This window comes from Pleurodeles waltl, chromosome 2_2, assembly GCF_031143425.1.
Source record: "Pleurodeles waltl isolate 20211129_DDA chromosome 2_2, aPleWal1.hap1.20221129, whole genome shotgun sequence".
Classification (NCBI taxonomy): Eukaryota; Metazoa; Chordata; class Amphibia; order Caudata; family Salamandridae; genus Pleurodeles; species Pleurodeles waltl.
In genome coordinates this window covers 1,061,932,263-1,061,946,796 of record NC_090439.1, presented here as the reverse complement: position 1 = coordinate 1,061,946,796, position 14,534 = coordinate 1,061,932,263, and the positions used below count along the sequence as shown (strand labels likewise).

The 14,534-nt window shown below is 45.1% G+C and overlaps 1 protein-coding gene across 1 annotated transcript in view; it reads left to right on the top strand.

Annotated features, from left to right (window-relative positions):
- The window catches only part of COL22A1 (collagen type XXII alpha 1 chain), a 900,581-nt gene that overhangs the window by 474,949 nt on the left and 411,098 nt on the right, over nucleotides 1-14,534 (top strand). The window contains exon 13 of the mRNA XM_069220797.1: nucleotides 938-991. Within this exon, the coding sequence (XP_069076898.1) occupies nucleotides 938-991 (54 nt within the window). The remainder of the gene's footprint in view (nucleotides 1-937; nucleotides 992-14,534) is intronic.

Below are 14,534 nucleotides of genomic sequence, written 5' to 3'. Positions count from 1 at the left end.
CATATTCAGATACCTCAATCTAGGTCATCATGGTCTCATGTCTCTACTGACACACACTGAAGTAGCTTTGACTGACCGTGGTGGCTTAAAGTGCTAGAGAAAATCCTTACAGGCCACTATTTCCTTTCACATCCAGACCTAAAGAAACCTGCTTCAGATTTGGTTTAACTATAATCATATGAATAGCCTTTGGTGCCAAGCTCTCCTGTAACAATAGAGCCCAGGAGGGACTTGTCATGCAGCTAAACTGGAGTCTCAATGAACATAAGACATTATCCTACCCTTGATGGGTGCCGCTATCTTCTTTGTTAACGGAGCCAATCAGCAAACGATGTCACAAAACATCTAGCAGACATGCACACTGGTAGAAAGAAGTCTTCCTCATGCATTGGAGTGCAGCATAAAGTGGGTTTATATGTAGTTACAGATTGCATGTAAGATCCTTATACTTAGGTAACACTAAACCCCACCAGAAGTTATTAATGTTTCCAGCTTAGCCTCTAGCCCTTCCCTGACCCTTTCAACAGATACTAGTGGAATCATTAAAAGGGGACTTTCTACACACAGGCAATGTTCCATGCACCAGAACACTGAACAAGGGGCATGCAGGAGTCTACGCCATGTCATCAAACAAAGCGACATTCTAGAGTTCCTCCTGTTGGTGATTGTTAGTGATGCAGGACCGAGACAAGAGAATTAGTTTTCCTGTATTGAATAGTCTGTTTAAGCACGTAGCACTAAGAGATTATTGCCTAAACCTGAGTAATTTATCTAGAGCATTTATGAAAATTGATCCGTGCCAATCGATAAGCCAATTCCCCATTGGAAATGCATTACCTGAGATGTGTTTTCTGATCTGTTGCAGAAAAACGCAGAGGCAGAGTAGCCATGGTTGCGCTACATTTAACACATATGTTTGCTGTCGATTACATTTTAGGGAGAAGAAGGTACACAGGGAGAAGCAGGACCTAGAGGTGAAAAAGGAGAGAAGGTAAGGCATTTTGTATGCAAGATTTAAATGTAAATATATTAACAACTGCTTTTTGAACCTATACTGTACTTTAATTTGAATTTTAAGGTTTATATCCAGTTTCTATGTCACCTCAATGGGTAAACATCTTTAATATTTAAAATAAAATATAGTAGCACAATGCTAATGGAGTACAGAGAAACTTCACATTGAATGTTACACACCCTGCTGCAGTAAAGAAGGGAAGATACATAGTAACACACTCTCTGCAGTGCGCAGGGTTCACTATCTCTGCCCTTCTTTACATTTCATTGCATCCCTCACAATCAGGGCACAAGCACAAACTATTGGTATGGAAATAGTGCCCATTTTAATATTTTAGTTCTAAGCGAAATAGAATTATTGTGCCAGAATCTAAATCTAGATTAATTTTATATATCAAAGACATCTCGCAATCAACGACCAATATTGCCCTTTCCCTGATCATGAATTTGTGTGATGATGTTGAAATGCTATTTTTGTAAATGAAGCTTAAATGAAGCTTGAGAAAAATGAAGCTAACATGATACAATGTTCATGGCAGGTCATTAGAAATAAAATCATCCATTGTAATGTGAAGTAGATAATTAATCTCCCATCAGTTGCCCACACCCACCCTCAGTGTAAATAAATGTTTTTGAATTTCGAATTAAGGTAGGAGAAAAAAATCACTGACAAATTCAAATTATTTATAGCATTGGTTTAATGAATTCTAAGCACATCATCACAATATTATCAGAAATGCAGTTATACTTCAAATATGATTTTTTTATATCAAGAAAGACGTCTCTCAGAGATTAGCAATAATCACAGATGTTCGTAATTTGTTGCTTTAGGACTATTCATCATAATGTTTAGAGAAGCTTATAGTACAGAATACTTCCATTGTTCGGGCAAATATTCAAAAATGTGATGTGTTCCCGTTCAGAAGGGGCCTGACCTAGCAGTTCGGGCTGGACTGTTCCCATTTGAGCAGGGCCACGCCTGATTTGCATGTGACTGGTTTCTGTATGAGGTGGGAAAGAAACGGTGGATTGCAATGCACCCAGGGTAATTACCAGTGGCTGAAATGTATTCAAGCATTCCACACATCACTCTTATATGTTCCTCATAATCCAAAGAAAGGTCGTATTTCACAGCCAAAAAGGATTATTTCTACCAACCACACCACACCGACCTCACCCAACATCTTTATTCTTCTGGGTATGGGAACATTGGTCTTAAAATCCCAGTGATCACAATAATGATCATTCCAATCACAAATCATACAGACTGCAACAAAAAATACAATCTGTTCACATCTGGTAGTATCTGCATATTGAAGGCTGACCTGGTGAACTGGAGGTCAATCCTCAGGTTCGAAATGAGTCCAGGGTGTTCTAGCTAATTCACTTGACCACCATTGCGCATGCTGAATGTATCCCTGTTCACAATCATTGTGACTGATTGGAGCTCCCTATGCCTTCCAGCTCAAGCCAAATTATGCGGTCCTGAAAGATGCATGGTAGAGCACCTCAGAATTCTCTCTCCTTACAAGGTTTGTGCAAACCCCTGTGGTATGGATTGCAAATGAGGAAAGCACTTGAATTCTGTATCACATTTTGAGATTTACAAAACTTTTCTCATTCACCCCTAACACTGAAGACACTCAGATTTACCTATCGTTGGAGAATAATCTAAGGCACTGGAAAAAAAAACTGAATGCTCAAAACACATAGGCCCTCATTCTGACCTTGGCGGGCGGCGGAGGCCGCCCGCCAAAGTCCCGCCGTCAGGTTACCGTTCCGCGGTCGAAAGACCGCGGCGGTAATTCTGACTTTCCCGCTGGGCTGGCGGGCGGTCGCCTTCAGACCGCCAGCCAGCCCAGCGGGAAAGAGGCTTCCACGATGAAGCCGGCTCGGAATCGAGCCAGCGGAGTGGAAGCTGTGCGACGGGTGCAGTTGCACCCGTCGCGTATTTCACTGTCTACGCAGCAGACAGTGAAATACATGTAGGGGCCCTCTTACGGGGGCCCCTGCAATGCCCATGCCAGTGGCATGGGCACTGCAGGGGCCCCCAGGGGCCCCGCGACCCCCCCTACCGCCATCCGGATCTCGGCGGTCCGACCGCCGGGATCTGGATGGCGGTAGGGGGGGTCGGAATCCCCGCGGCGGTGCAGCAAGCTGCGCCGCCGCGGAGGATTCAATGGGGCCGCGGTACACTGGCGGGACCCCGCCAGTGGTGCCGGTCCGACCGCGGCTTTACCGCCGCGGTCGGAATCCCCATTGGAGCACCGCCGGCCTGTCGGCGGTGCTCCCGCGGTCCTCCGCCCTGGCGGTCAAAGACCGCCAGGGTCAGAATGACCACCATAATACGTTGCATAAAAGAGAATAACAGTGTCTGGATAAAACTAAGCTCAGTCTCTACAGACAGGGCAAATGTTAGACACGACACCTGCTTTTAACAAGCTTTGATGAAAGCAGCCCCAGCCCCTTGAGGGAAGTAATGCATCTTGTGTGGTTAATTCATATATTTCATGCAATCAGCAGATGACAGCATCCTTAAAGGCACTCTGTGTCCAGGGCATGTAAATTCAGTGCTACAAGTGGGCCATCCACTTAAGTAGCGCTTTAAACATGTTTCAGGCAAAATAAGCCATTTGCCAGACACAAACCTTCATTTTTAATGCTTATGAGTAACCTCTAAGGTAGGCCCTAAACAGCCCAAAGGGCAGGGTGCGGTGTTATTGAAAATGTTGGACATGTACCTTTGAGGTTTACATGTCCTGGTAGTGAAAAACTTCTAACTCATGTGCAGTTTGATTTGAAATTACAATTTTGGAAATGCCACTTTAGAATGTTTTGTTACCTTTACCAATTGGTGCCTACAGGCTGGCTGTGGGTCACATGACTGGGTGTAGTTGACAGTTGGGCTTTGTATATTCCTCCTAGACAGCCACACACAATGACTGGCAGGATGGGAAGAAGGCACTGAACCTGACCCTACTTACACTTGAATAGAATGTGTCATGTCTCCACACAAAGAGCTACATGCCCCCTGTAGTTACTCTGGAGCCAGGGCCAGGAAGGCAGGGTACCTGTGCACTTCATCGCCATGCCTCTAGAAGCTTCTCCGCACTTCAAAGGCACAAGTGGATTTAAGTACTAGACTTCAGGCATCATCACTTCAGTAAACTTGTGGACCTGTGGATACTCTGCCAGGAAGGAGGACTGCTGTGCTTCTGAAAGGACTACCACTCTGCTGGACTGCTTCTCTGAGGGACTGCTGCCCTGCTGTGCTGACCTGCTGCCGTATTGCCTGAGTGGGAAGGACTGGACCTGCATCTCTTGAACCCAGAGTACATTTGAGGGTTGGTTAGCCTTATCCGAAGTCTCAGGCATATATCAGCTACCAACAACCTTGCATCTGCCCCTGGACTCTGCTGTCTGTGAGTCTGCCCTGCCAAGTGGTAACACCCCTGTCCTGAACAATTGATAGTGGTTTTAAGGTGGTCTGCCAGCCTCTTTGGATCCAGTGGAACCAACATATCTCCTCTGCTGTGTGGCGCAAACCCAAGCAGAGCCGACAAATCACTGCTGCTGCGTGGATTGGACCTGTCTTAAAGACCTACATCACCACCACAGCCATTTAGAAACACCAGTGTGTGATGCATCCTTGGCACCAGCCCTTGCATCCCTTGATGACCGCAGCCTCAATGACAATACTGGACTCCCTATTGCAGCCTCACAGCTCTTCTGAACCGTCACATTACCCCAATTGCACACTGCATTTAGACGCCAGATTTTGCATCACAAGCCAAGTCAATGGGATCCTCAACAATGGTGCAGGGCCTTGCATATCAGCCTTGCTGCATCTCAGAACCAATGCATCGCTGCACTTGTGTGACGTATCTTCAACACGCATCCACACAGTGCTCCGCTAACCAGGATTTAAGGTACTTTGTTCAGCAGGCCTAACTGAGTCCCTGTAGCCAAATCATACTCCATCCAGATATCCACAGTTGGCACTTTGTGTTTTTTGGTGCCATTGTTCACTAAAATCTTTAAGATTGCATATCTTCAGTTCTTATTGCATTTCTGTTGTTTCTGTCTTGTTTTATTTATTAAGAAAAGATCTATTTTTCTAACTCGCTGTGTAATCCATTTTTAGCATAGTGTTTTCCCTTTAATACTGTTTGAAGTGTTGCACAAATACTTTACTCATCTCCTAAAAGCTACGTCTGACTGCTCTGTGCCAAGCTACAAGGAGGTGAGCACAGTGTAATTTGGGGTTGGCTTGTGCCTTACTCTGACAAGGATTGGGGTTGCTGCTTGACTAGGACTCACACCCCAGTCAACCAACAACCCAATTTCCTACACAACAGCTACATATTCATGATGGTTAGGTGGCCCTCTCATTGCTACAAACTGACATCCACATCAAATACACAAGAATACTAGTTCTAGTCCATCTACACTATTACAATGTAATCTCCATGGAACATCAAGGAAAGACATACAAAAGTTTCAGAGGATTCCATTGCTCTCCCAGGTAAAGGAAGAACAAATCCATACTCATCAGCTTGAAAGAAATTACATTCAAAAATCTTAATGCAATGTCATTGCAAAGCCTGAAGCCTAGCTCCTTGACCTTAATTGGAGAGTAATTATGTTTCCTTGTTAAGACAAATTGCTCATGCTCACAGTATTCCTTGTGGTAGAACTAATTTTCTCACCAGGAAGCAAGCTAAGGTTAAAACCACATGGTGGAAGTAACATTTGTAATTAACTACTTTACCCTCACTAGCCTCTGAAATTTATTTCATATTTAGACCTTAGCTACAAGTGAGAAAATAAGATATTGGAATTCCATTAAAAATGTGCTCGTTAAAACGGCAATTCATGTTTGTGTAAGTTTCCCCTCCACCTCACCAACTTGGAATGAAGATTTCAAAACATGGAGAGTTTTTTGCCCAGAGATGGCCAAGAGGAACTTTTCAAATGACCATTATCAGATTTGCAAAGTTACCAACTACTACAACAACTAAGGCTTGCTAAAGATGTGGATGCATTAGAAGTCTGAATAAAGCACCTTAGATCAGGATCAGACCCATGGGAGGCCATCGACCAAGGATCCTTTTACTAGGCAGTAATCTATCTGGAATGATGACCTATCAACTTGTGAGTAGTAAAAATAATTTTTATCTGCCGGATGTGTTAGATTCCAAATGTGTACCAAGCAATGGTCACTCATGACCTCATGTATGAATGCTCTGTCAGCAGCGTTACACTTATCCAGAGATCATGCCTCGTCTGTGATAGGGTCACGGATAACATATTATTCTCATCCTTCCATCCATAGTTCACGTCTTTTTTAATTTGGTAAATAGACTAGATTGTTGTGCCAGGAATGAGGCCTTGCTGTTTTTTAGGGGTAGTCTTTGCCTGCAGTCTTTCAAAAATAGCTAGCTGCCCCTTCCAGTGTGGGAGGACTTACATACAATACGTGTCTCCCTGCATTGCCTTGAATAATGGACTGTCTGTGCTTGGCTGGTAGTGTCTGGGCCAGAGCAACAACCACTCACTGCCCTTTGCCATCCAGTCTCTTTCTAACTTGTCAACCTCTCTGAATAGAAGATGTGCCTCCTGTATCAGGGCTATATCAGCCCTCTTATGGTTCTCTGAGCTATGCACCTTAACACAATTTTTAAATGAGGTTCTGCTGCTGTCCACTGAGCAGCGGCACGGTATATTACTCCTCACCTGCTCTCTGCACCAGGACTCAGAGAGGGCAGCGGATGGTAAGTGGGCGGGCCATCCACAAGCAGGCAGCCAATACCATTGGCCTCAGGGAACCAGCCCTAGGCTGCTAATTTTTCCTTCACTGCCATTGTCAGGGAAGTATTTGGCAGAACATCTGTCTGAATAATCCTGCTATGTGAACATCTGTTGGATAAGACACACAATTGGACAATTATCGGAGGAGACATCCTAATTAATTACATTTCTTAATGGAACCACATATCCTTTTTAGGGGAACACTCCTTTACAATCAATTTAAGGAATTCTTCTCAAATATATTTTACTTTCTATAACAGTCCATTGGAGTCCAGCGAAGCACTATGTTCTATTTATACAGACACAAATTCCTGCTCATTCCTAGAGAGTCCAAATTGGCACACCAGGTGGGAAAAGGACATCTGACTAAATTGACATGTTTTTTTTTTTAAATCAGGGAAACGTGTGCTTCTAATGTTCTGTTATGTTAAGTACATTTATTGTACTCTGGTTATAATATCTAATAATTATCTTACCCGTTTGAGGTCAGACACCCCAAAAAACTTCTGCAATCTGAAAAAAAGTGTATTCGTGTTATCACGCTATCCTGTTTACATGACCTCATGCAATATCTCTAATTCGACCTGGTAATGGCATCGTACTTGCCTCATAAGAGCCATCTTATACACAGCCTGTCCTCACACTGAGCAGGGGCGATCTGCCATAGACGGGGAATTTAATTAGACTCTACAATAACATAAGCCACAGGATTACTATGTTGAGGCAGAGTCGTTGTGTGAATGACTTTCCCACTGACACCAATTAAAAGGCAATCACCTTTAGATTTTCGCCATCACCTCTAACCTTACTCATTATAAAAGGAACATACTGTACAAACTCTTTGTACTTAAAGCAACCCACTTGTTGCATGCGATGTAATTTGCTATGTAAAACACTAAGTTAATATATTTGTAGGGTACTTGTAATTTGCATTTATAAAAAACGTTCCAATTAATTTAATAGCCATAGCTAGCCTACTTATAATTTTGCCATTACGGTAAAAGCTGGGGGTAGAATTAATGAAAGCAAAATTCTCAGTATGAAGAGCTCAGAAGTCACTATGACTGCAGCAGAAATGCAAATAGATCTTAACGTATCAAAAACGAAATGCATTCACATTTAATGATGATAATATTAACAATAATATAATAATATATGTGTAGGTTTTCTTTTGGGTGTGGTGTAGATTATTTTATTATTACACGTACATTCCGATGCACATCTGAACATGCTTGTAATAAGAAAATGATCTCTTGGCGTGCTTGTAATCACCTTTTGCACGGGAGTAGTGATGCAGTTTAATCAAGATATTGCAACTCACATCTGAGGTCCAGGCCCTTGTAATGGCAATTGGCCTCTGGTTCCTTGCCTCAATATGGGCACTGAACTCGTCTGGGACTTGTACTATCCGTTACAACATACATTAACCCCAATTAGTAGTATTATTAATATTAGCTTATTTACAAAGAACTCAGATTCCAGGTAGGATACGCGGTGGTTGTGCATTAGAATGCAGTACCAGGAGGGCGGGAAGAAGTCGAACAGATCAAGTAGCCCATAAAGACACATAAAGAAAAAAGAAAAGTCTGGAGGATCTTCCTAAATTCGAAATTATATTTACATTTTCTGAGTTCAGGTCGCAAGCTGTGGCTAGCCTCGGTGATAAGTCCCCCAATTTTTTTTTTATTTTTATAAAACTCAGTTTCTTGCTTCTTAGAGTGAAAAGTGGGAACATTTTATCAGTTTGCAGGGAGTACGCTGGAGTGTAAGAGCAGAGGATGTTAATCAGATCTGGGCTTAGAAGGTCATGAGAAGATCTGTGGGCCAGACACAGGCCCTTGAAGTTCACCTTCAGTTCGGCTTTCAGATCCACAATTTTTTCAGAGCCCCAGAGGCGTGGTTGAACCTGTAGAGATTAGGGGCTGTCCCGAATGAGGGTTCTAGGATAGCCATCCGCTAATTGGATAGACCATGCTATATGCTGTTACAGTAATGAACTCTGGAGCTAATGCGATCCATGACAATGGAGGCTGCTGAGCTTCTGCCCAACAAGGAAATATGTTTCTAAGAAGGTGCAACAAAGGGAAGCAGGATGTGGTCACAGCATTAGCTTGAGTCTTTTGAGAAGCCTCCTGATATAACAAACCTTCCAAAGGCTTTTCTTTAGCTGTGGGGTTGCAGGTATCCCCATCCACAAAGGACACATTACGCTACTCATTCATTGTAAGTGATTACCAATTACACATATCTCCATTTTTTTGTAGTTGAGCTTCAGTATGTTGTGGCCGTCCGTCGATAAATGGCCACCAATTATTAATTACTTCTCAGTGCAGCTTTGCGAGCCTTGTTATCCAACCTAATGAAAATCTGCTGGCTATAAACAGCGTGGGATAGAGCCCTGCAGCCGAACACCTATTCAGGTCACATAGGAGTTGACCATAGATGTTAAAGACTACTGGTGAAAAGGAGGAGCGCTTTGGCTTCCATACAGAAACTTCAACTTGTCTGACCAGAAAGGAGGAAGCATGAGGCGCTGGACTCACCATCCAACAAGGACTGAAAGCGGTACAACAATACACCTCCCGTACTAATGTCAGCTAGGCGCTGAATCCACACCATGTTTGACAGCAACAAAATTAGTGTAGAAATCCAGCAGAGGATTTTGAGTAGAACTTATATATTCGCTTTAGAAAGGTGTGTGGCAGATAACATGACACTTAGAGCTGTAGCATTTTTATAGCACTGGTATACATATATATATATATATATATATATATATATATATATATATATATATATATACACATACATATAGTTTCGAGGTACTGTGCTGACTAGCTTCCAAGACCAAAGGACATATTAGAATATAAGGGTCTTACAGTTTATTTTTAAAGTGATGAAAGTTGGTCCGTTTCCAAAGCATTATTACAAGATTACACATTGATGCATCATGACGTTTCCACCCCTATAGGACAAAGTCTAGATCAATGGTTCTTAACCTGTGGTCTGAGGACCACTAAACAGGGGTGGCTCCTCCACAATGGTGGAGGAGCGTCGCCCCAGTGGCTCAGAGCCATCAGCAAAAAAACTAAACAATATTTCATATTGTTTTATTTTTCTGCTGCTGGCTGAGCAAGCGAGTGCAGGGACAGGCGGGCTTGGCCACACGAGGGTGGTGGAGAGTGGAGTGTGCCCTTAAATATGCATGTCTGTTTGGCCAGCCGTTCTAGGCCCCTGTGCCTGAGTGAGCAGCAAACCATCCTGCTCAGGCCAATCCCCGCTTGGTAATAGCATGAGAGAAGTGCGTGGATTGCATTGGGAGTCTTTCATGCTGTCTCAGGGACTGCAAGGACCAGGAAGCAGAGGAGCGCAGGGCCGTCGGCAGCACCAGGGAAGTGTTTTTTCCCCCTGCGCTCTGCCTTGCGCTCCCCCTGCAACCGCTCCACCAGCCTCATCACTTATTATTTATGTCGGCTGCTGATGCCGCTAAGGGCTTTCCATGGCTCACACTCAGGGGTGCTTAGAAAATTAAATCAATTAGCAGATTAATGCAGTGTTTATAAATAAAGAAACAAACGGAAATTAAACATTTGAAAACATTCTGTAAATGTGAAGGAATTTGATATTTGAGGCTACAAATTCAGCTGTTGTCCTTATAATGACTCGGGGGAACAGTGCAAGTGCATCAAACAGACTGTAGATTGGACTATGCGTGGCCTCAGTTGAATTTAGATAAGCTGCAAACTTCCCATTCAAACTAAAATTTTAATTTTGTTTATATTTGTTTGTGAGTTAAATAAAATATTGCATAATTTGTGTATTTGATTAATACTTGTTTCCATGTTTTTTTGTGTATTGTTTTACAGTTCAAATTATCGAAAGTGCTTAGGCCCTGAGTCCCTGAGTTCCAAACATGGCTCAATAGGGGTGCCCAGATTCCAATAATGTTTCAGTGGGAGTCCCCGGTTTCCACTAATGAATAACTGGGGGTCCACAGCAGTCAAAAGATTAGGAACCACTGTTCACGATGACATTTGGGTAGCTCTCTTTGTGATCTCATAGTTCTTCATGGATATTAAATTATAAATTAACAACTATTGTCATTTACCTTTTTGTGGTTCTTAAAGTAATATATATCTATCTATCTTTCTATCTATCTATCTATCTATCTATCTATCTATCTATCTATCTATCTATCTATCTATCTATCTATCTATCTATCTATCTGCATACCTACCTACCTACCTATCTACTGGTGGTCGCTAGTAGGTAGTTATAGTTAGGAACTAGTTTGCAGATGAAAAGCAATTTTTATTTTGCAGACTAATTTGGTACCATTTGATGAATCATAATGACATTTTCAAAACTAACACAACATTCGGTTTGTTGCTGACTTTAAATTTTAGGGTTAGTCAAACGAGTGCCAAGAAAAAGGGGGGGCACCTAAACATGTTTTCCCGATACATTTTCACATAGGGATTTTGAACACGAGTATAGCCCAAACTGCTCACCCGAATTACACCAAATTTGGCAGATAGCTAGTTTTAGATCCAGAAAGCGTGCTTTTTGTGATTTGGTGTAAATACGTTCAGTAGTTTTTGAGCTATCAAAGGAAAAATAAATATAGATATCTAGGGACGTTGTTCCTCCACAGAGCACTATTGCTGAGAGCTCGTCAGAGACCCCGCCCCCTTTCACCACCACTCTGCAAACTTGCCTCCTGGCACACTACTGGTTTGAGGATGAAGTCCCGTTGACTGGTGGGGGTCCGTGGGGGACAAGAACCCCTCCTATTAACATCAGTATGTCCCACACAGCTGGATTGCCAAGAGCAAATGTGCCTCCTGATGCACTACTGGTTGGGAGATGAAGTCCCCTTGGCTGCTGATGGGTCGTTGGGGCCAAGAACACCTCCTGTTACAACCAGTAAGTCCCACACAGAGGTATTGCTGAGAGCTCATCAAAGGCCCTGTCATCTTTCTCCACCTCTCTGCAAACGCAACTCCTGGCACACTACTGGTTGGGGATGAAGTCTCCTTGTATGCTAAGGTTCGGTGGGGGACAAGAACCCCTCTTGGTACCACAAGTATGTCCCACATAGCTGAATTACTAAGGGCTCCACGGAGGCCCTGCCCCCTTTCTCAACCAGTCTGCAAACACACCTTCTGGTGCTCCACTGACTGAGGGATGAAGTCCACCTGCCTGCTGAGGGTCGTTGCGGGCCAAGAAACACTCCTGTTGCAACCAGTAAGGCCCACACAGCAGTATTGCTGAGAGTTCGTCAGAGGTCCCGCCCGGTTCCTCAACCAGTCTGAAAACGCACCTCCTGGCGCACTTCTTGTTTGGGGATGAAGTCCACTTGGCTGCTGAGGGTAGTTGGGGGCCGAGAACACCTCCTGTTACAACAAGTAGGATTGCTGAGAGCTCATCAGAGGCCCTGCCCCCTTTCTCAACCTCTCTGCAAAGGCGCTTTCTTGCACACTGCTTGTTGAGGGATGAAGTCCCCTTGGATGCTGAGGGTGGTTGGGGCCGAAGAACACCTCCTATTACAACCAGTAAGTCCCACACAGCGGTATTGCTGAAAGCTCATCAAAGGCCCTGCCACCTTTCTCCACCACTCTGAAAACAAACCTCCTGGGGCACTACTCATTGGGGGGGGTGAAGTGCCCTTGGCTGCTGAGGGTTGTTGGGGGCCAAAAACTACTCCTGTTATCACCAGTAAGTCCCACACAGTGGGATTGCTGAGAGCTCGTCAGAGGCCCTGTCCCTTTTCTCCACCACTCTGCAAAGGCGCTTTCCCAGGCACTACTCTTTGAGGGATGAAGTCCCCAGGGATGATGAAGGTTGCTGGGGGCCAAGAACCTCTCCTGTTACCAACAGTAAGTCCCACACAGCAGTATTGCTGAGAGCTCATCAGAGGTCCTGCCCCATTTCTCCACCGCTCTGCAATGCGTCTTCTGGCGCAATAATGGTTGAGGATGAAGTCCCCTTGCATGCTGAGGGTCGGTGGGGGAGAAGAACCCCTCCTGTTACCACCAGTATGTCCCACACAGCTAAATTACTAAGAGCTCCATGGAGGCCCCGCCCTCTTCCTCAACCAGTCTGCAAACACACCTTCTGGTGCTCCCCTGATTGAGGGATGAAGTCCCCTTGGCTGCTGAGGGTCATTGCGACCCAAGAATCCCTCCTGTTACCACCAGTAAGGCCCACACAGCAGTATTGCTGAGAACTCACCAGAGGCCCCGCCCCCATTCTACACCACTTTGCAAACTCACCTCCTGGCACACTACTCATTGGGGGTGAAGTCCCCTTGACTGCTGAGGGTCATTGGGAGCCAAGAACACCTCCTGTTGCAATCAGTAAGTCCCTGAGAGCTCATCAAAGACGCAGCCCCTTTCTCAACCACTCCTACAAAAGCATATATATATATATATATATATATATAAATATATATATATATATATACATATGTTAGAAATGGGGTCTTTGGTTGGCAGTCAGGTTACCCCCATCGAAGCAAGGGCCCTCACTCTAGTCAGGGTAAGTCACACACAATCCAAATTATCCTGTGCCCACCCTCTGGTAGATTGGCACTTAGCAGTCAGGCTTAACTTAGAAGGAAATGCGTAAAGTATTTGTGCAATAAATCATACGATACCACAATATAACACCACAAAAACACACCACACAATGTATAGAAAAATATATAATATTTATCTGGATAAATGCAGGTCAAAAACGATTAAGAATGAAATAAGTAAATGTAGGGATATCACTGAAAGTGATATCAAGTGTCTTAGAGTTAAATATTATTTGTAAAAGCAATAAAAAGGCCCTCATTCTGACCTTGGCGGGCGGCGGAGGCCGCCCGCCAAAGTCCCGCCGTCAGGTTACCGTTCCGCGGTCGAAAGACCGCGGCGGTAATTCTGACTTTCCCGCTGGGCTGGCGGGCGGTCGCCTTCAGACCGCCAGCCAGCCCAGCGGGAAAGAGGCTTCCACGATGAAGCCGGCTCGGAATCGAGCCGGCGGAGTGGAAGCTGTGCGACGGGTGCAGTTGCACCCGTCGCGTATTTCACTGTCTGCGCAGCAGACAGTGAAATACATGTAGGGGCCCTCTTGCGGGGGCCCCTGCAATGCCCATGCCAGTGGCATGGGCACTGCAGGGGCCCCCAGGGGCCCCGCGACCCCCCCTACCGCCATCCGGATCTCGGCGGTCCGACCGCCGGGATCTGGATGGCGGTAGGGGGGGTCGGAATCCCCGCGGCGGTGCAGCAAGCTGCGCCGCCGCGGAGGATTCAATGGGGCCGCGGTGCACTGGCGGGACCCCGCCAGTGGTGCCGGTCCGACCGCGGCTTTACCGCCGCGGTCGGAATCCCCATTGGAGCACCGCCGGCCTGTCGGCGGTGCTCCCGCGGTCCTCCGCCCTGGCGGTCAAAGACCGCCAGGGTCAGAATGACCACCAAAGTGTCTTAAGTTCTCCTAGAAACAACAAGTGTCTCTTGCAGGACAAAGTACCTGGTTTGCGTTGTAAAATCCTCGCAAGGGACCGCAGAGGAGGAGATGCATGGAAAACGGTGAGAGTGCATCGGTTTCGCCCCTTCGCACACGGACTTGCGTTGTTATTTTCCACGCGGGGAAGACGTTGCGTAGTTTTCCGGCACGCGGACTTGGGTCCTCTTTGGGTTGCACAGGGTCTTCAGACGCTCCGG